The sequence below is a fragment of the Equus asinus genome, chromosome 12, assembly GCF_041296235.1.
Source record: "Equus asinus isolate D_3611 breed Donkey chromosome 12, EquAss-T2T_v2, whole genome shotgun sequence".
Taxonomy (NCBI): domain Eukaryota; kingdom Metazoa; phylum Chordata; class Mammalia; order Perissodactyla; family Equidae; genus Equus; species Equus asinus.
This window is the reverse complement of record NC_091801.1, coordinates 32,648,474-32,669,929: the sequence shown is the minus strand read 5'-3', so window position 1 is coordinate 32,669,929 and position 21,456 is coordinate 32,648,474. Positions and strand designations below refer to the sequence as shown.

Sequence of the window (21,456 nt, the reverse complement as noted above, 5' to 3'; positions counted from 1 at the left end):
CTAGATGTACCCAGAGACTACCAGGTGAATCTCTTTTCACCAAAGAACTATGAAACTTTCTTCCTTGTGATTTTAGGTTGCCTTCTGAGATGGGTGAATTTATGTGTGGCCCTTGTAAGAGCTGGGTTTTCCCACTTATGTCGATAGCTTTTCTGGGGGTATACCCTGTTGTAGTTGGTAGCCAGCAAATCCAAATATTATGAGACTCATCTCAGTTGTGCTGAGTCTGATGTATGCTTATAGTGGTAATGTGCCCCTGCTCAGGTCAAAAAGTGAGTGATTATTTCCAAGATACCATAACCAATATCACTGGGGCTTTTGTTATGCAGTCAGCAATGCAGATGGGAATATAACCCTGTTCGATTGAGCCCGAGGGTTCTCCTCTTTCTCCATTGCCCTCAATTATGAGAATTCTTTTGAAGATAGTAATTGATTCAATCATTTGTAATTCCTACAACTCATGGATCCATTTACTTCATTCATACACCAGTGGGAAAGGGAGAGCTGGCATGCAATGCAGACAGCTTCTTCAAAAACTGTATTGTAGGGGCCAGCTGGTGGTGCAGCAGTTAAGTTCACATGCTCTGCTTTGGCACCCAGGGTTAGCTGGCCTGGATGCATGGCACGAACCTACACACCAATTATCAGGCCACGCTGTGGCTGGTGTCCTACATATAAAATAGAGGAGGATGGGCATGTATGTTAGCTCAGGGCCAGTCTTCCTCAGCAAAAAGAGGACTATTGGTGGCAGATGTTAGTTCGGGGCTAATCTTCCTCAAAACAACAACAACAAAAACGGTATTGTATATAACAGGCTAGTTCATTTTAGACTTGTTTAATAGAATAATTCAAACAGTATGAATCCAATGGCGTTCTCCTCTTGATATTCTCACATACAATTTGAAAATCATGTCAGGAATCTGTTTGTGTAATATACTCTTTATGGGCTGCAGCTTCTTGACTTAGGGACAAAAGGCTGATGAAATTGTTGTTGGTCAATACACAGAGTGTAAAATTATGTGAATGTCATTGACGCACTCAAAATAATAGATTCAGTTTTTCTCCTTGGACTTTGAAGTGTTATCTTTATCATATATCGTTTTCCGATTCTCTTTGCGCTTGGAGAGGATCTCAGCTTGCACACACTGAAATGTGTGCGGGAAAGTGCTACAAACTTGGGCGCAGTTAGAGGATGGCAGTCACTCTGTCGACTACTGCCAACGCCCTTCTGAGCCACCTTTTTCTTTTGTCTTCCTTTGTTCACCAGCCCCCAATTTGACCTATGGTTCTCTAGATCAACTTCCTGGGACCCTGGTGACATGGAAGCATTGGGTTGTGACATAGAAGTGACACTGAAGGTGAGACCAGAGCCAAGTGTGTGCTCGCAGCTCCAGCTCGGCTTAGTCTCACTGACAGTAAATGACCTGCGGGTGGACAGACCCCTTATTTGCATCAACATTCTAGTACCGTATGTGCAAACACCACATAATAAAATTAAACAACTAATTAAATTTCATTTTTTTTTGGTTTGTTTCCTTCCCTATACTTCTGTTTCTCTGTGGAAATGCTTTGAAATAAACAAAAGTCATAACTTTCTAAACAAAAGGTAAATTGACATAGAATATCTTTATTAATTGATCTGATAATTTGAGAGCTAATACAATAAGTGCTATATAATAGATCCATTATAGGTATTAACTACGAGTTTTTCAGATTCGATTGCAGAAATAAAAACTTATTTTGGACAAAAGAATACCTGTATGTTTTGTATTCACAAAAACATCAGAGTTATAAAGGTTATATGGGTATATTTTATTGCATAGAAACATAAACTGATACAATGAACATTATGGGGCATGTAGTTATTAAAATGTCAGGAATGGAAAAGAATTACATACAAAAGGTGAGAGGGATATGTTTTATTTTAGATATAAATGATGGTTATGCATTATGCCATGCCCAATTATTTTCATAATGTCTATTTTCCAGCAACATTATGTATATTAAAACATATAACATTAGTATATATGTGTATATGCAGTGTTTTATATAGTTTTTAATTATGCATTGTTATATATACTTACATATAACACATAACCTTTCTATTCAACAAAAATCTTTAAAAATGACAACAATGCTATTTCTTACCTATGAAAAGAAATTTATTCTTAGAACAATTTTTTTTTGAGAAGATTAGCCCTGAGCTAACATCTGCTGCCAATTCTCCTCTTTTTTTGCTGAGGAAAAGTGGCCCTGAGCTAACATCCATGCTCATCTTCCTCTGCTTTATATGTGGGATGCTGCCACAGCATGGCTTGACAAGTGGTACCATGTTCGCAGCCGGAATCCAAACTGGTGAACCCCGGGCCTCTGAAGCAGAATGTGTGAACTTAACTGCCACACCACTGGGCCAATCCCTGGAACAATATTTTGATGGTTGTGCTGTTATGTACAAAAGTGAGAGAGGAAGACAAAAAGTTACTCAGAGTGATCTAGTAATGCTAACAGTCTTTCATGGAAACTCACTCCTCAGATATTACCACCAATTGCCAATTGCATTGCTTTAAATCCCATTTACATACCAAGAATTATGAATTTATTCAGAACTCTCCCCACCTTCCAGATGAATGTATTTACTGCCTTCTGGTTGCCTCCACATGATTATCTAACAGACATCTCAAACCAAGCATGTCTAGCCACACTCCAAATTGCGTACCTCAGCAAATGGCCATTCTAACTTTCCAACTGCTCACTTCCAAGACCTTCGACTCACTCTGAGTCTCTTTCTCTCACACTACACTCTCAATGCTACAATGCTGGTCACTCTCATGTCTCATTGTATTAATTTTATTGGTTCTTGCCCATTTTCTTTCCTAACGCTCACCCCCTATTAACTTTCAGTTTGACTCAAAGTCAAGTCTAAAGTCTTCACGACAGCCACAGGGCACTATGAGATCTCTGCCACCCCTCAGCCCTCCACCTGTCTGTTCTAGCCTCCTGCTACCTGGCCCCCAACTCACTCTGGTTCCACTATCATATTGTGGCACATGCCAGCCTCAGATTCTTTGAACTTGTCATGTTCCCTGAATATCAAAATGATTTCCCTTTTACTTCATGCCTTTCCACAAATGTCACCTCCTTAAAGAGCCGTTTTCTTGTCATTCTATATAAATGCCAGTGCCCCCTGAGGCTAGCATCCCCAAAAACTTTTAACAGGCTCTGTCCCTTTCTGATGTGTAATGATTAGGCATTTTCTTGTTTCCTCTGTGATTTGTCTCCTCCTCACTCAAAACGAATCTCCACGAGGCAGAGATATCATCTGTTTTGCTCAGTGACGTCTCCACACCAGAACAGTACCTGACATACAGAAGGCATGCTATGATTTTCTGATTGAACTTCAATTGAATGCCTACTATGGGCATTGGTATACAGTAAAATAATTTCTGAGATAGCAGCAGGTACTTTCAATCCTGAACTCTACTCAAAAATGTTGCCATAGTTGAAAGTTATTTGTATTTGTTTAAAAGAAGTAACAATTGAAAAAAAATAGGACAGCATCTAATGGAACTGGGATGTAAATAACACTGTTTTATCTTGAGTTATTCTTCAGAAGATGACACACAATTCAGGCGAAAGATTATGATCATGAGCCCTAATTGAGCAGTTTGACCCAAAAACTTCCCTTTCATCTGAGAAAATGTGCAGGATTAATTGAACATATTTTATGGGAGGTTTGTTTCCCAGATACCACCTCCCACAATGGTCTGCACTTTTTACATCTCCCCAGACATACGACTGATACAGTATACTAGGGTGTATAAACAGAAATGTAATTTTAGGTGACACAAGTAATTCCCTTTATATCTCACATTGATCAGATCAATGAGTCCATTCTGGTTAGTTTATGGCTTTTACTACTTGAGGGATTAGGAAAAAGTGGGATAGATAGCAGTGGTGAGATACTAAGATAATTAAACAGCTAAGACATAACACCTATGAGGAAAGCTACAATAATTTGTTTCATTTGGTTTTATAAGGAGATAGCTGACAGGTGACTTGATAATTGCCCTCAAGGATATAAAAGGTTACTTTTTAAAAAATGATGACCACCTGTTTTTAATCACATCTAAAAAAGATTAAGAGAAAATTAGTATAAACTGCAGAGTGAGGGATTCAGTTTTCAAAAAGGAATACTAGCAGATTGAAAAATAATCTTCACATATCAAGTATTAAAGGCTAAGAATTAGAATTTCATTCTTTAGAGATATTTAAATGTGGGATGATTTGGAATATTTCTTGAAAGCAGGACCAAATGACCAGCCACAATTCCTCCTGTTTAGGACCCTATGATGTCCCACATTTATAGTAACAAGTAGTACATTTTTTTTTCCCTCCACTGGAAAGCCTTTTCTTTGGAAAATCATGTACTCTTCCAGTGGATTTGAGGATTTTTTTTGTATGATGTAATTATTCTCAGAAGTAGAATATTAGATTTGAAATCTGGAAGATGAATCTTATAACTACTAATTAAAACCATTAATCTCGAAAGGCAATTTTGAAAGTCATCGCTTTTAATAATGAATTGATCTTACTGTTTGTTTTGTTTTCTTTTTTTTAAAGATTGGCACTTGAGCTAACATCTGTTGCCAATCTTCTTTTTTTCTTCTTATTCTACTGCAGAAAGCCCCCCGGTACATACTTGTATATTTTAACTGTATGCTCTTCTAGTTGTGGCATGTGGGATGCCGCCTCAGCATGGCCTGATGAGCGGTGCCATGTCTGCGCCCAGGATCCGAACCTGCGAAACCCTGGGCTGCCTGCCGAAGTGGAGTGTGCGAACTTAACTACTCGGCCACCGGGCGGGCCCCGTGTTCTTTTTTTAATCTTACAGTTTCTTGTGTCTCTGTTTTTCTGGTTCTAGTATTGCTAATTTATGACAGTAAAGCTTCTATTTGTTTCAATAATGATGTCTTAGGGAAAATGCTATCTATCAAAATAATAATGAAACTGATTCAAGTATATTAAATAAGAAATCAAGAATGCAAATCAAATGCAAGGATAAAAGGTTTCTTTTGGGGGCCAGCCCCATGGTATAGTGGTTAAGTTCAGTGTGCTCTGCTTTGGCGGCCTGGGTTTATAGATTCGGATCCTGGTTCCGACCTACAGCACTCATTGGCCATGCTGTGACAGTGACCTACATACAAAATAGAGGAAGATTGGTACAGATGTTAGCTCAGGGCTAATCTTCCTCAAGCAAAAAAAAAAAAAAAGCAAGAGGAAGATTGGCAACAGATGTTAATGCAGGACCAATTTTCCTCAGCAAAAAAACCAAAAAGTTTCTTTTGATAATTGTATTCTGTTTATCCACTATTCACTTTTTAAAAATGTCATCATATTAAAAATCATTTTTCCCTTTGAAGGTGCACAGCATTTTTCCACATGCACTAGTTGTATTTAGTGAAACTTTCCTTTTTTTAAAAAATAGGACTTTTCTTCCCTAAACCCTGTAGAAAGCTAAAGCTACCACGTATTAAGCCAGTGAAGGAGCTTAAACCATGCTGTGTAGATAGAATTAAACAATGGGGTCATTATGAATCTATAACAGGCGGTATGTTGGAAGGACAGGAACTTGGTTGGGGTCAACGTATCACCTGTTGGAGTCATGGAAAACAACCTTGGTTTTCGTCTAAGATAACAGTTAATATATTTGCATCTGAATCAGGTAAATCCCAGGGCCAAGGGGGTTGCTGCTAGGAAGAATTTTGTCTTTTTAAACTACCACTCTGCTAGGGTCGTGGTGATCTGGGGGAATTTATCCCACACCTAACTTAAGTCACTCCCTCCCCTGACCTCCCCATTGATTTCTGAATAGAAGAATTCTAATATTAGAATATATACATACAACATACACAAAATACCTAGAGAATGACAAAAGAGTAAAATTTGCCTAAATAATAAACAATTCTGGGAAGCACGTTTCCCTTTCAATGTGAATACTGTCAATTTTGTTAGAGAATGGAGCCTTCCTAACTCTCTTTATATATCCTACATTCTACCATAGCAGTATCACAATGTACTACAGAGAAGGGTGTGTATGTGTGTGTGTGAACTGGAAAGTACATATGATTCGGAGTCTGGTCTAATCCAGGTCTTTAGTCACAGTCAATATTAGGGAGGGCTAATGTGATTCCTAGTGATGTTATGGGATATGAGTTGTACTACAGAGCTCTTAATATACAACAGTCAGGTTTCTAAGGATGTACGTGTATCAAGTGATTTAATCTTTACAAGAACCTTGAAGCAAGTGCTGTCTTCTCCTTTTTAAAAATGCTGCACTGATTCTAACAAAGGTGGAAATAAGTGCTAAAATTGACATTTGAATTTAAGATGAATGATTCCCAAATAGATGTAATATTAATCCCTATGCAAACAGCTCGTAAAATGAGGAAATGACTAATATGTCCAAGACCTACTTTTCTCCTCAAATAGAGATTACAGCCTGTTTTGATGAATTGTCATAAAGATTAATTTAGAGACTATATTTGAAGAATATCCTTTATGTGTTTTCTGAAATTTGCTATTATGTCCATTTATATCAGGATTCCAGTTTCTAAGAAGAAAGAAGAAATATCAGTTTCATTCCCTCTTTTGTCAGATAAGGATAATAAAATCCAGAAAAATGAATTTATTTACATAAACAGAGTATTCACTTGGTTTGACTTTTAATTGATTTTTAATGTCTAAATCATCTTAATTTATTTTAAATTATTTAAAACTTCATAATTACAAATATTCTTTTATTTTTTTAATTTTATTTTTTTTAATTTTTTTTTTCAGAAGTACATCATATTTCTAATTCTGTATACGTTACATCATGTTCACCACCCGAACACTAATTATAGTGCATCCCCTCACATGTGGCCCTAATCACCCCTTTTGCCCTCCCCCCTCCCCCCTTCCCCAATGGTAACCACCAGTCCAATCTCCAATGCTATGTGGGGTTTTGTTTTGTTGTTTTTATCTTCTACTGATGAGTGAGATCATATGGTATTTGACTTTCTCCCTCTGACTTATTTCACTCAGCATAATACCCTCTAGGTCCATCCATGTTGTCACAAATGGCCGGATTTCATCATTTCTTATGGCTGAGTAGCAGTCCAGAGTGTATAAATACCACATCTTCTTTATCCAGTTGTCCCTTGATGGACACCTAGGTTGCTTCCAAGTCTTGGCTATTGTGTATAATGCCGCAATGAACATAGGGGTGCAAGTATCTTTATGCCTTTGTGTTTTCAAGTTCTTTGGATAAATACCCAGCAGTGGAATAGCTGGATCAATCTATACTTAATTTTCTGAGGATGCTCCAAACTGCTTTCCATAGTGGCTGCACCAGTTTGCACTGCCACCAGCAGTGAACAAGGGCTCCCTTCTCTCCACACCCTCTCCGATAGTTGTAGTTTTCTGTCTTCTTAATTATAGCTATTCTGACCAGAGTGAGGTGATACCTCATTGTAGTTCTGATTTGCATTTCCCTGATAGCTAATGATGTTGAGCATCTTTTCATATGCCTGTTGGCCATCTGTATATCTTATTTGGAGAAATCTCTGTTCAGATCTTTTGCCCATTTTCTAATTGGATTGTTGGTTTTTTTTGTTGTTCAGCTGTATGTGTTCTTTGTGTATATTGGATATTAACCCCTTATCTGATATGTGGTTTGCAAATATCTTCTCCCAATTATTAGCTTGTCTTTTCATTTTGTTGATGATTTCCTTTGCTGTGCAGAAACTTTTTAGTTTGATGTAGTCCCATTTGTTCACTTTTTCTTTTGTTTCCCTTGCCCGGTCAGACATGGGACTTGAAAATATGCTGCTCAGACCAATGTCATAGAGCATACTGCCTATGTTTTCTTCTGGAAGTCTCATGGTTTCGGGTCTTACATTCAAGTCTTTAATCCATTTTGAGTTGATTTTTGTGCATGGTGTAAGGGAATGGTCTACTTTCGTTCTTTTGCATGTGGCTGTCCAGTTTTCCCAACACCATTTATTGGAGAGACTCTCCTTTCTCCATCGTATGCTCTTGGCTTCCTTGTCGAATATCACCTGTCCATAAACATGTGGGTTTACTTCTGGGCTCTCAATATTCTTCCATTGATCTGTGTGTCTGTTTTTGTGCCAGTACCATGCTGTTTTGGTTACTATGGCTTTGTAGTATAATTTGAAATTGGGGAGTGTGATACCTCCAGCTTTGTTCTTTTTTCTCAGGAATCCTTTGGCTACTTGGGGTCTTTTTTGTTCCATATAAATTTTAGGATTCTTTGTTCTATTTCTGTAAAAAATGTTGTTGGAACTTTGATAGGGATTGCATTGAATCTATAGATTGCTTTGGGAAGTATGGACATTTTAACAATGTTAATTCTTCCAATCCAAGAACACGGAATATCTTTCCATTTCTTTGTGTCTTCTTCGATTTCTTTCAACAATGTTTTATAGTTTTTGGTGTACAGATCTTTCACCTCTTTGGTTAAGTTTATTCCTAGGTATTTTATTCTTTTTGTTGCAACTGTAAATGGGATTGTATTCTTAATTTCTCTTTCTGCTACTTCGTTGTTAGTGTATAGAAATGCAACTGATTTTTGTACCTTGATTTTGTATCCCGCAACTTGACTGTACTCCTTTATTATTTCTAAAAGCCTTTTAGTGGACTCTAGGGTTTTGTAGATATAAAATCATGTCATCTGCAAAGAGTGACAGTTTCACTTCTTCTTTTCCAATGTGGATCCCTTTTATTTATTTTTCTTGCCTGATTGCTCTGGCTAGGACTTCCAATACTATGTTAAATAAGAGTGGTGACAGTGGGCATCCTTATCTGGTTCCTGTCCTTAGAGGGATAGCTTTCAGTTTTTCTCCATTGAGAATGATATTTGCTGTGGGTTTGTCATATATTGCCTTTATTATGTTGAGGTATTTTCCTTCTATACCCATTTTATTTAGAGTTTTTATCATAAATGGGGCTGTATCTTGCCAAATGCTTTCTCTGCATCTATTGAGATGACCGTGTGATTTTTATTCTTCATTTTGTTAATGTGGTGTATCACGTTGATAGATTTGCAGATATTGAACCATCCCTGCATCCCTGGAATGAAGCCCACTTTATCATGATGTATGATCTTTTTAATGTATTGTTGTATTCGATTTGCTAGTATTTTGTTGAGGATATTTGCATCGATATTCATCAGTGATATTGGCCTGTAATTTTCTTTTTTTGTGTTGTCCTTGGCTGGTTTTGGTATCAGGATAATGTTGGCTTCATAGAAGGAGTTAGGAAGCTTCCCCTCCTCTTCAATTTTGTGGAAGAGTTTAAGAAGGATAGGTATTAAATCTTCTTTGAATGTTTGGTAGAATTCACCAGGGAAGCCATCTGGTCCTGGACTTTTATTTTTTGGGAGGTTTTTAATTGCTGTTTCGATCTCCATACTGGTGATTTGTCTATTCAAATTTTCTACATCTTCTTGGTCCAGTTTTGGAAGGTTGTATGTTTCTAAGAATTTATCCATTTCTTCTAGATTATCCAATTTGTTGGCATATAGCTTTTCATAATATTCTCTCATTATCTTTTGTATTTCTGAGGTGTCTGTTGTAATCTCTCCTCTTTCATCAGAAGTTGAAAATTTTTCTTTTGCTTTTCAGATCATGAGATTCACCTATGAATATATTAGTAAAAATGTAAAGGCTACACCATAGTCAAAATAACTATTCTGGCAGGCGTTAGGTGACATTTTAATAAAAAATAATTTTAATATCTTGATATCTGCCATAGCCATAAAAATATCAAAATATTCAAATTCGTGTATATTACTTTCACTTACTTTTGATGTATTTCTACATAGCATAAAAGAAAGTGGAAATTATATAATTATTGACTTAATATAACTTAAAACAAAAGTTATTTTTTTTCACATTGGTCGTATTGGCTGAATAATACATAAATATTCTTTTTGTTCTGTGATGTATAGATTCAGATTTATAATATTTTAAGTCAATTTCCAAACTTTCCCTTTTTCATCTAATGATGAAATATATTCTTAACAATATTTTGAATTATATCAAAATTTTTACTACACAACAATGTTGATTAATATTTTCATAAAAATGAAAAATAGTCTTATGTTATTAAAGCTATCTTTTTTGTACAGACTTGATGTAGATTTAATAAGTGCCTTTAAAAACGTCATCATTTCTGAAAGTCTAATTCAAAATTAATTGGCATGATTTAATTTTGATGTATGTCTTTTCCTCATTTTTAATTATTAGAATAGTTGGAAAAGAGTAAAACATTATTTTTAGCTGAAGAATCCATTCTTGGACTGCTCTTCTTTCATGAGAAAAAAGACACAATTTTTATTTTTTTTAAATAACTCCATGACTAATGATTGAATTATTACCTGATTTTCTATAAGTTCAAGTAGAAGAAAAAGCAGCATACATAGCAAACAGTCACAAACATATTAGTTAAGTTGTGTAGTTCATAAAGTAATTTTTATTTAATACAACAATGTAAAAATATTTATTCTTGATCTGTCTATTCTTTTTTCATTTCAATTTCAAATGCCATTAACTTGAAGAAAAGAATGCTATTAGTGGAGCAATGCATCTGGACAAGTGTGAAAGAAGGGACCCGTCATATTAGCAAATATTGGATGAAACAATTGTAGTGTGAAGGAGAAAAGAAACCATATTGATCCGTGCAGAAATTTTGCCATAAGGGTAACTCGCTGTTTTTGCTCATATTTTTCTGCATTTAGTCTTATATGTTTAAAGTACAATAGAAAGTTTAAGGCTGGACACATCTACAAGCTCAATAATTATTCTAAACACATGGTTTATTTTGTTTTTTTAAATAAAAATATACTTTGGTTGTACCCATTGATCTTCGAATACTTTAGAAAAAACACATACATTATTAGCCAACATATTTATAATATGCTATGTAATATGCTGGTTCTGTGTAATATTGCTTTATAAATCTGAGACGTATCCCAGGACTGACAGCATTTGGTTATTAGTCTGTAGAAAGTGTCCAGGAGGCTTACAATAAATCTAAAAAACTAGAGGATATTTCTGAAAGAGAAGTCATATTTAAGAAAAACACACAAAGATAGTGCTCAAGATATGTTTAGCTATTATTTTATTACCATTATTAAATGATGATTTCCAATGAACAAAAAGTATTCTAGAGGATATTGTTTCTACTGGGGCCCAACACACTCTGACAAAAGACAAACAGATTAAAGAAGCAGAGATTAGGGAATGACACATATATTTATTTTATTGAATAGCAACATTAATAATAGAAATTTCTAACTTTAAGAACTACTATGTTTCAGAAACTAGGTGGAATTTTACGTACATTATCTTACCAGCACATCCTATGAATAGAAGAGCCAAGATTTGAATCCAGACAGCATCTGAGGCTACAGCCTGTGTTCTTATCACTTCACTGTAGCACATGCATGCGAGTAAGACAGAAAAAGGGAGAGAAAGAGGCATATATATTTTTTGGATGACTACTTTCAAAGCAAATCTTTAAAATGTTTGGGCTATGGTCACTTTTCACAAAACTTCTGAAAGAGGATCCCAACAATGTTAGCTTTTCCATCTTCCACCTTACTTGCTCTTCTTTCTCTAAAGCAGAGTCGATCCTGGCTCTTTCTTAACTCAAACCCTCCAGTGTCTTGCAGTAAGGAGAACTTCTTAGCAGGAGCGCCTGAGCTTATTCAGGCTTGCAACTGATTGCTCTTGCCTGCATCTCTAAGTCTTTGATGATACTAACGTCTCTCCCTAGAACAAAACTTTCTCCTTCCCACTTTCTCTCCAGAATGATTCATTGCTCTTTATTCTTTTCCCCTTGCACTTTAACGCAATAGCTCTATCATAATGCTTTTTATTATTTTTACCTACTGTGTCCCTCACTAAACTGTAAGGGCTAAATACCCAAGATGCCCATTGCAGTGGTATTGTGAGTCAGTGCATGAGGAGTGCCCTTTAAATAACAATAACAAATGACTACAAGTGTTCAAAGATGTTGAGATTATATTTGCAGAGTTAATTAGAGAACTCCATCTCTGAGAGCTTCAATGTTTGGGCAATAGAATAGAAGATTCTAAATCAAGTTTTAAAAGAGTAAAGGGGTTAAGTTACCAAGAAAACAGAAAGTTTTAAATGAAGGTCCTTTTAAAATTCTATGGCAAACATGCAATTTATGAGAAGGGGAAATGTCAACAATTCTCTGGCTATTATTTTATATTACAATTTTATATTATGAGAGAAGTTAAGACTGATTTAATAAACCATAAAATTGGCAATGTTTCTGGAAACTCTGCAGTGTTTAGTTAGAATTTTGTGCCATATTATCAATTTAAATAGCTAATATAGGAGTTGAAATATCTACAATACAAATAGAGGCTTTACGAAATTTTTTAATAAAGGGATCTGTCATTACACTATGTCAAAGTTCAAAATTCATGACCTGTCAGTGACCCATCTCCTTTCCCAGCTTGGTCTCAACATCTCTCTCACCTTTTCTTTGGACTTCTGGATTGCATTTCATGCACTTGCTTCAGGCCTCTGCCAGTCCCATGCTCTCTGTCTTCACAGATCATGCTTCCTCTCTGCTTTTAACTTTAATCTTCTATCCACCTTTCAGCCACTGTTTAAAATTTACTCCTTAAAGGACATTTTCCTGCCTTCCAAATCTATTTTGGTGTAAACCACATTCTGACTTTTCATAATGACACTTATAAGGATCTGTATTAACACACTTACTTGTGTGATTATTTATTTAATATCTGTCATTGTCACCCTCCATAGACATTGTAAGATCCAAATTACTAAAAAGTACTTTACAATCTGCTTATCCCTGGACTGTATTTTCAAAAATACTATGTTTTCATTTGTTTATCTTAAGACAGAGTAGGGAAATCAATAAATACAAAGAAAATGGGTCTTCCTTTACGCCTTCTGACCATCTCCTGGCAGCAAGTGGTCAAATCTGAATTCTACAACCGTGGAAGCAACTGCCTTTCCTTAACTTTATTATAGCAATTTAAGTTCCCAATGAGAAAGAAGGGAAATTGCTATTATTTTGAAAACGCTTGTCAAGAAGAGAATTTCTTCTAACATTTTGAGTGTTTAATGATGATATATTTATATATCTGTATATAAGAAATGACTAAGACATAAGTGATTAACCTTTGACAGTTTTTAGTACACTTCACATATAATTCAAAGGATATATTTGACATATTGCGTGGGATTACCCTATTTCATCCATTCTTTGCATTTTTTTCACCTTATACCATCTCTGAAGTTGGAATACACAAAGATATGTGGACAAATTATTTGGAAACTCCTAGTAAAACCAAGACATTGCCATGTCAAAGTCTTTTTGACTCAATGAAATACAGTTAAATAAGTAGGGTAAATGTGTATTTTTTAAAAACCGGTAAAATTTCTGTAGGCAACTTAGACTCATTTTTTCATTTGTCATGTAGAAGAATATTTTCATGATGCTTTATGGATTACAGAAATCAACTCAATAAAAAAATACTATGTTTATAAAGCTTTTAAAAATTGCAAACACATTAATAAATATTATTTAATTTTATCATCTTAGCTCTGTAAGGAAGAAGGAAGATTGTATTTACTTTTTTATTGAGTTCATAATAGTTTACATCATTATGAAATTTCATTTGTACATTATTTCTTGTCCGTCACCACATAAGTGCTCCCCTTCATCTCTTTGTCCACTCCCCAGCCACCTTCCCCTGGTAACCACTGAACTGTTTTCTTAGTCCATGTGTTTATTTATATTCCACATATGAGTGAAATCAAATGGTGTTTGCCTTTCTCAGTCTGGCTTATTTTGCTTAGCGTAATACCCTCCAGATCCATCCATGTTGTTACAAATAGGATGATTTTGTCTTTTTTATGGGTGAGTAGTATTCCATTGTGTGTGTGTGTGTGTGTGTGTGTGTGTGTGTGTGTATCTTCTTTATCCAATCCTCAGTCAATGGGCACTTGGATTGTTTCCATGTCTTGGCTATTGTGAATAGTGCTGCAATGAACAGAGGGGTACATATGTTACTTTGGATTATTGACTTCAAGTTATTTGGGTAGATACCCAGTAGTGGGATAGCTGGGTCATATGGTAGCTCTATTTTTAGTTTTTTGAGGAATGTCCATACTATTTTCCATTGTGGCTACACCAGTTTGCATTCGCACCAGCAGTGTATGAGAGTTCCCTTTTCTCCACACGCTGTCCAACATTTGTTATTTTTAGTCTTAGTGATTCTAGACATTTTAACAGGCACAAAGTGGTATCTTAGTGTAGCTTTGATTTACATTTCCCTGATCATTAGTGGTATTGAACATCTTTTCATGCATTTATTGGCCATCTGTATATCTTCTTTGGAGAAATGTCTGTTCACATCCTCTGCCCATTTTTTGATAAGACTGTCTGGTTTTATGTTGTTCAGTTGTGTGACTTCCTTATATATTATGGAGATTAATGCCTTTTCGGATATATGATTGGCAAATATTTTCTCCCAATTGGTGGATTGTCTTTTTGTTTTCATCCTAGTTTCTTTTGCCTTGCAGAAGCTCTTTAGGTCTGATGAAGTCCCACTTGTTTATTTTTTCTTTTATTTCCCTTGTCTGAGAAGACATGGTACTTGGAAAGATCCTTTTAAGTTGGATGTCAAAGAGTATACTATCCATATTATCTTCCAGGAGTTTTATGGTTTCAGGACTTATCTTCAAGTCTTTGATCAATTTTGAGTTTATTTTTGTGTATGGCATGAGACAATGGTCTACTTTCATTCTTTTGCAAGTGGTTGTCCTGATTTCCCAAACCATATATTGAAGAGACTATCTTTTCTGCATTGTATGTTCTTGACACCCTTGTCAGAGATCAGCTGTCTGTAGATGTGTGACTTTCTTTCTGGGCTTTAAGTTCTGTTCCATTGATCTGTGTGCCTGTTTTTGTACTACTACCATGGTGTTTTGATTACTATGGCTTTGCAGTACATTTTGAAGTCAGGGATTGTGATGCCTGCAGCTTTGTTCTTTTTTCTCAGTATTGCTTTAGCAGTTTGGGGTCTTTGATTGCCCCATATAAATTTCAGGATTCTTTGTTCTATTTCCATGAAGAATGTCTTTGGGATTCTGATTGAGATTGTATTGAATCTGTAAATTACTTTGGGTGGTATGGACATTTTTACTGTGTTTATTCTTCCAATCCCTGTGCATGGAATCTCTTTCCATCTCTTTATGTCACTATGTATTTATTTCAATAATGTCTTATAGTTTTCATTGTATAAGTCCTTTACCACCTTGGTTAGGTGTAGTCCTAGATATTCTTCTTGTTGTGATTGTAAATGGAATTGTATTCTTGAGTTCTCTTTCTGTAAGTATGTTATTAAAGTATAGAAATGCAACTGACTTTTTAAGTTGATTTTGTACCCTGAAACTTTACTATAGTTGTTAATTATTTCTAATAGTTTTCTGAGGGATTCATTGGGGTTGTCTATATATAAGATCATGTCGTCTGCAAACAGTGAGAGTTTCACTTCACTCCCTATTTGGATTCCTTTTATTCCATTCTTTTGCCTAATTGCTCTGGCCAAAATCTCCAGTACTATGTTGAATAAGAGTGTGGATAGTGGGCATTCCTTGTCTTGTTCCCATTCTCAGAGGTATAGCTTTCAGTTTTTGCCCATTGAGTATGATGTTCCTGTGCGTTTGTCGTATATGGCCTTTATTATGTTGAGGTAATTGCTTTCTATCCCTATTTTGTTAAGAGTTTTTATCATAAATCGCTGTTGGATCTTGTCAAATGTTTTCTCTGCATCTAGTGAGATGATAATGTGGATTTTATTCCTCATTTTGTTAATGTAGTGTGATTGATTTTTGGATGTTGAGCTATCCCTGTGTCCCTTGTGTAAATCCCATTTGATCATTTTGTATGATCTTTTTGATGTATTGCTATATTAAAGTTGCCAATATTTTGTTGAGGATTTTTGCATCTATGTTCTTCAGTAATATTGGCCTGTTTTTTTTCTTTTTTGTGTTGTCCCTGTCAGGTTTTGGTATCAGTGTGGTGTTGGCCTCATAGAATGTGTTAGGAAGTGTTCCATCTTCCCTAAATTTTTGGAGTAGCTTGAGAAGGATAGTTCTTAAATCCTCCCTGAAAGTTTGGTAGAATTCTCCAGGGAAGCCATCTGGCCCTGGACTTTTATTTTTGGGGGTGCTTTTGATTACTGTTCCAATTACTTTACTCATGTTTGTTCTATTCAGATTATTTATTTCTTCTTGATTCAGCTTTGGGAGGTTATAGGAGTCTAAGAATTTATCCATTTCCTATAAATTGTCAATGTTGGCATATAGCTTTTCGTAGTTTTCTCTTATAATCCTTTGTATTTCTGTGGTATCCATTGGTATTTCTCCTCTTTCATTTTGAATTTTATTTATCTGAACTTTCTCTCTTCTTTTCTTCGTAAGTCTGGCTAAAGGTTTGTCAATTTTGTCTTCTCAAAGGATCTGCTCTTTATTTCATTGATCCTTTCTGCTGCCTTTTTGTTTTCTTAAATAGGATTTATTTCTGCTCTGATTTTTATTATCTCTCTCCTGCTGACTTTGGGCTTTGTTTGTTCTTCTTTTTTTGATTCAGTTAGGTGTAGTTTAAGATTTCTTATTGGGGTTTTTTCTTGTTTGTCAAAGAGAGCCTGTATTGGCATGAATCTCCCTCTTGATATGGCTTTTGCTGCATTCCGTATGAGGTGGTATAGTATATTTTCATCTTCATTTGTCTCCAGATACTTTTTGATTTCTCCTTTACTTTCTTCAATGATCCATTGGTTGTTCAATAGCAGGTTGTTTTGTCTCCACATCTTTGTCCATTTCTCTTTTTTCTTGTAATTAATTTCTAGCTTCATAGTATTGTGATAGGAAAAGATGCCTGTTTTTGTTTCAATCTTCTTAAATTTATTGAGACTTGCCTCATTTCCCAACATATGATCTATCCTTAGAATGTTCTGTGTGCACTTGAGAAGAAGGTTTATTCTTCAGTTTTTGGAGGGAGTGTTCTATATATGTCTATTAAGTCCAACTGATCTAACTTTTCATTTAATTCCACTGTTTCCTTGTTGATTTTCTGCCTGGATGATCTATCCATTGATGTGAGTGGAGTGTTCAGGTCCCCTACTATTATTGTGTTGTTATTAATATCTCCTTTTAGGTTTGTTAATAGTTGTTTTATGTACTTTGGTGCTCCTGTGTTGGGCGCATAGATATTTACAAGTGTTATGTCTTCTTGATGGAGTGTCCCTTTGATCATTGTATACTGCCCCTCTTTCTCTCTCTTTACCTGTCTTATCTTGAAGTCTACTTTGTCTGATATAAATATTGTGACACGTGCTTTCTTTTGTTTGCCATTTGCTTGGAGTATTGTCTTCCATCCCTTCACTCTGAGCCTGTGTTTGTCATTGGAGCTGAGATGTGTTTCCTGGTGGCAGCATAATGTTGGGTCTTGTTCTTTAATCCATCTCGTCACTCTGTGTCTTTTTATTGGAGAGTTCAATCCATTTATGTTTAGGGTGATTATTGATAGAGGAGGGCTTACTGCTGCCGTTTTAACTCTCATTGTCCAGTTCTCCTGTATTTCCTTTGTTTAGGGTCCTGTGTAATTTGGTTTACTGGTTATGTAGTTTTTTATGTTGCATTTCTTTGTTTTCTCCTTATTTATTATTTGTGTCTCTGTTTTAATTTTGCTTAGTGGTTAACATGAGGTTTGTATTCAAAATCTCATAGATAAAATAGTCCATTTCCTGATGACCTCTTATTTCCTTAGACTAAGCTGATTCAGTCCCTTCACTCTTGGCTTCCTAAGGTGTTTTTCTCACAACTTATTCCATGTTGTATTGTGATTTAACGATTAAAAAGACCAGGTTATCTCTGTTTTTGGTGTTTTTCTTCCTCTTATCTTTAATGCTACACTTGAGTATTTGCTAACTTGCTCTGATTCTGTCTACCTATTTATCTCCTTACTCCATGCTTTGTAATCCCTTTCTCCCTCTTTTTTTTCCAGGTATGAGGGCCTTCTTGAGGATTTCTTGTAGGGGGAATCTCATGGCTATGAATTCCCTTTGCTTTTGTTTGTCTGGGAAAGTTTTTATTTCTCCATCATATCTGAAGGATATTCTCACTGGATAGAGTATTCATGGCTGAAAGGTTTTGTCATTCAAAGACTTGAATATGTCATTCCTGTCTCTCCTAGCCTGTGAGTTTTCTGCAGAGAAATCCACTGAAAGCCTGATAAGGCTTCCTTTGTAGGTTATTTTCTTCTGCCTTGCTGCCTTTAGTATTTTTTCTTTGTCATTCACTTTTTCCAGTTTCACTACTATATGCCTTGCAGTAGGTCTTTTTACATTGACATATTTAGGAAGTCTGGTAGCCTCCTCCACATGGATTTCCTTCCCCAGCTATGGGAAGTTCTCTGCTATTATTCCTTTGGACAAGCTTTCTGCTCCATTCTCCTTCTCTTCTTGAATATCTATAATTCTTATGTTGCATCTCCTAATTGAGTTGAATATTTCTTGGAGACTTTCTTCATTTCTTTTAGTCTTAGTTCTCTCTCCTGCTCTATCTGGAGCATTTCAACATGTCTATCCTCGATTATGCTGCTTTGCTCCTCTATGATGTTCACTCGAGCGTTCAGGTAATTCATATTTTATTTTATCTAATACATTGTGTCTTCCATCTCCAATATTTCTGATTGATTCTCCTTTGTAGTTTTAATCTCTTTTGTGAAGTATCTCCTGAGTTCATTGAATTGTTTCTCTACGTTCTCTTTTAACTCATCTTTTGATGATAACTATTTTGAATTCTCTGTCATTATATCACATATTTTTGTGTCATCAGGGATGATTTCTGGATACTTGTCATTTTCCTTCTGGTCTGGATATTTAATATAATTTTTGATACTGCTAAAGGGTGTGACTCTGTTTTTGCTCATTGTGGTATTATTTATCCATAGTAACCACCTATCACCACTGGGTGGGGTTCAAGAGCCAAGTATTCTGAGCCCTCTGCATTCTGCTTTGATTCCAGGAGCTGGAGCCTGAACTGGGCTGTCTGTGGGGAGGGGCACTTTCTTTGGCATCCTCTTGTGGGCTTACTCACTTTGCTCTGGCTATCTGTGCTGCTGAGGTGTTGGCTTGATGTGATCACTCCCCATGGTAACTTTCACCCCAGTATGGGGCTTCCCTTTGTGCTGCAAATGCTCTTGGGGATCTTTGACATCCCCATGAATGAATGTCCCCTCCCAACTTCCTTCCCTCTCAGAGGCTGTACACAGTCCAAGATTGCAGTCTTTTGGGGAGGGAGCAAGTTTCCCTTACCCTGTTCCACCTCCTCTGAGGGGGCTTCAGCCTCTCCACCCTCTGATATACAGCTGCATGGGTCTTTTAGATGCCTTTTGTGTTGTGTCAATGTCCTCTTTTGGAGTATGAATGTCTTTTTCATTGCATGGTCGAGGGGAGAGATTACCACGAGAGGTCACTCCACCATGATGGTGACCTATGAGTTATCTTTTTGTACAGTAAGAAACTGAATCTTATGTGTTAAATGCTTTGGTAGTTACATTGCTAGTGAGACTTGAAGCCAAAAATCTTAACTTCTATTTTATGGACATGCTTCAGCATGTATACGGAGAAGAAATGCATTAGTTATGGACTGTGAGGCCTGCAATTTGGTCTGCTATGACCATTTTTAATGAAGACTTAGTGATATCATACAGTGTCATCTATATGACTGTAGCACTTTCACCATGTGTTAGTCAACATTGATTCAAGGTATAGCAATGTTAGCAATGTGAATTGATGTATGCCAGCCTATGTAACTCCAGGTTTTCATCAGGACAGTGACCTGCTGGACCGGCGGAAACACTGCTTCATCGTGCAGTCTGAATCTGGGGAGGATCTCTACTTCTCTGTGGAGTTAGATTGTGACCTCGTCCAATGGGAAAGAGCCTTCCAAACAGCAACCTTTCTAGAAGTGGAACGGATACAGGTGAGAGACTGGAATTTTAGGGTCTGTGACTCCCAAAGATGCATGACCACTTCCCTAGAGTTCCAATATAAATTCAGTTAGCATAAGAATACAGTTCTGTGGGTCTTGACCTCCTCAAATACATTCTATAATTACCCATTTTCATTAAACGAATAGTAGCACAGCTCTGAAAAAACATTTTATTTTTCTGCAATTTTATCTTTCTAAGCTATTTCCTACCATTCATCAACACTGTATTTATAATTTTAATTAAAGTCTACTCTAATTTAAATCTAAAATAGAAAATGCTCTGATTTTAATTAATTGTTTACAAAGCCATTTCCTGTTCTCCAATCATGACCATCTAATTTTCAGCTGAATAGTTTCATTTACTCACAATGCCCTGGCTTCCTAGAAAGTCTTCTCTTCATCTCTACCCTTCAAAATCACACATGGAATTTGAAACTTTTTTCAGTGTAATGTAATCCATGAAGATTTTCCTGGTTTCCAGTCTGTCCTGCCCACTGATTACCACTACTCTTTCCACTACAATCCTGTTCAAACTCATCCCACTTTGAACACCAATATCACTTTCTTTTGTCCATTTTCTTAGGTCTGTTCACACTCTCCTCTTGTTTTAGGGTGATGTGTGCTTGTCATTCCCCATATAAATTGTAGATTGCTTGGGATTATTTTACTCATCTACCAACTGAAGTACAGTGCATTTTGTACATCACAGGTATTCAACAGATATTTATTAGACTTTATTTCTTAAGTATCAAGTTATATCTAGATCAAACTTCATAGAATCTTCAGCCTCTACAGTTCACAGAACCGTGGAATGGAGCAGGCTTCCAAGTATTTGTTCTGTGGCTGACCTCTAACAGAGACCTATGGCAAAACTGAACAGTTATAATGCACTTGCCACATGCAAATGGGTTCTCAGAGCCAGGACCTAAATAGACATATGGACACTTAATTTTGAAAACAAGTGTATGATGATAATATAGCATTGACTATCCTGGAATGTTTGCTTATAATAGGAGATTTTGACACTTTTTTAACATGTTGAACTGATTTGTAACACATATTAATTTCTTTTTTTGTGACTACTAACTTCTACAGTCAACACATCAAGTTGCATCAGTATGACATGACAATCCGGGAAAGAGGAAGGAGAAAACTCAAATTTCACTTGTTTCATTGCTCAATTGACAGTTTCTAATAGCTCTGCTGATTGGCAAATATCTAAAAGTGCTAAAGTAGCTGAGAAATATTGTTTCAATAATTTAGCTGTATAGAACCTCAATTCAGTAAAATAGGCAATTTAATATCAATAATGGAAAGATGAAAA

The 21,456-nt window shown here is 36.0% G+C and overlaps 1 protein-coding gene across 3 annotated transcripts in view; it reads left to right on the top strand.

Annotated features, from left to right (window-relative positions):
- The window catches only part of SNTG1 (syntrophin gamma 1), an 852,347-nt gene that overhangs the window by 779,497 nt on the left and 51,394 nt on the right, over positions 1–21,456 (top strand). For all 3 annotated transcript variants that reach the window (XM_070481301.1, XM_070481302.1, XM_044744142.2), the window contains one exon: positions 19,971–20,123. In XM_070481301.1, the coding sequence (XP_070337402.1) occupies positions 19,971–20,123 (153 nt within the window). The remainder of the gene's footprint in view (positions 1–19,970; positions 20,124–21,456) is intronic.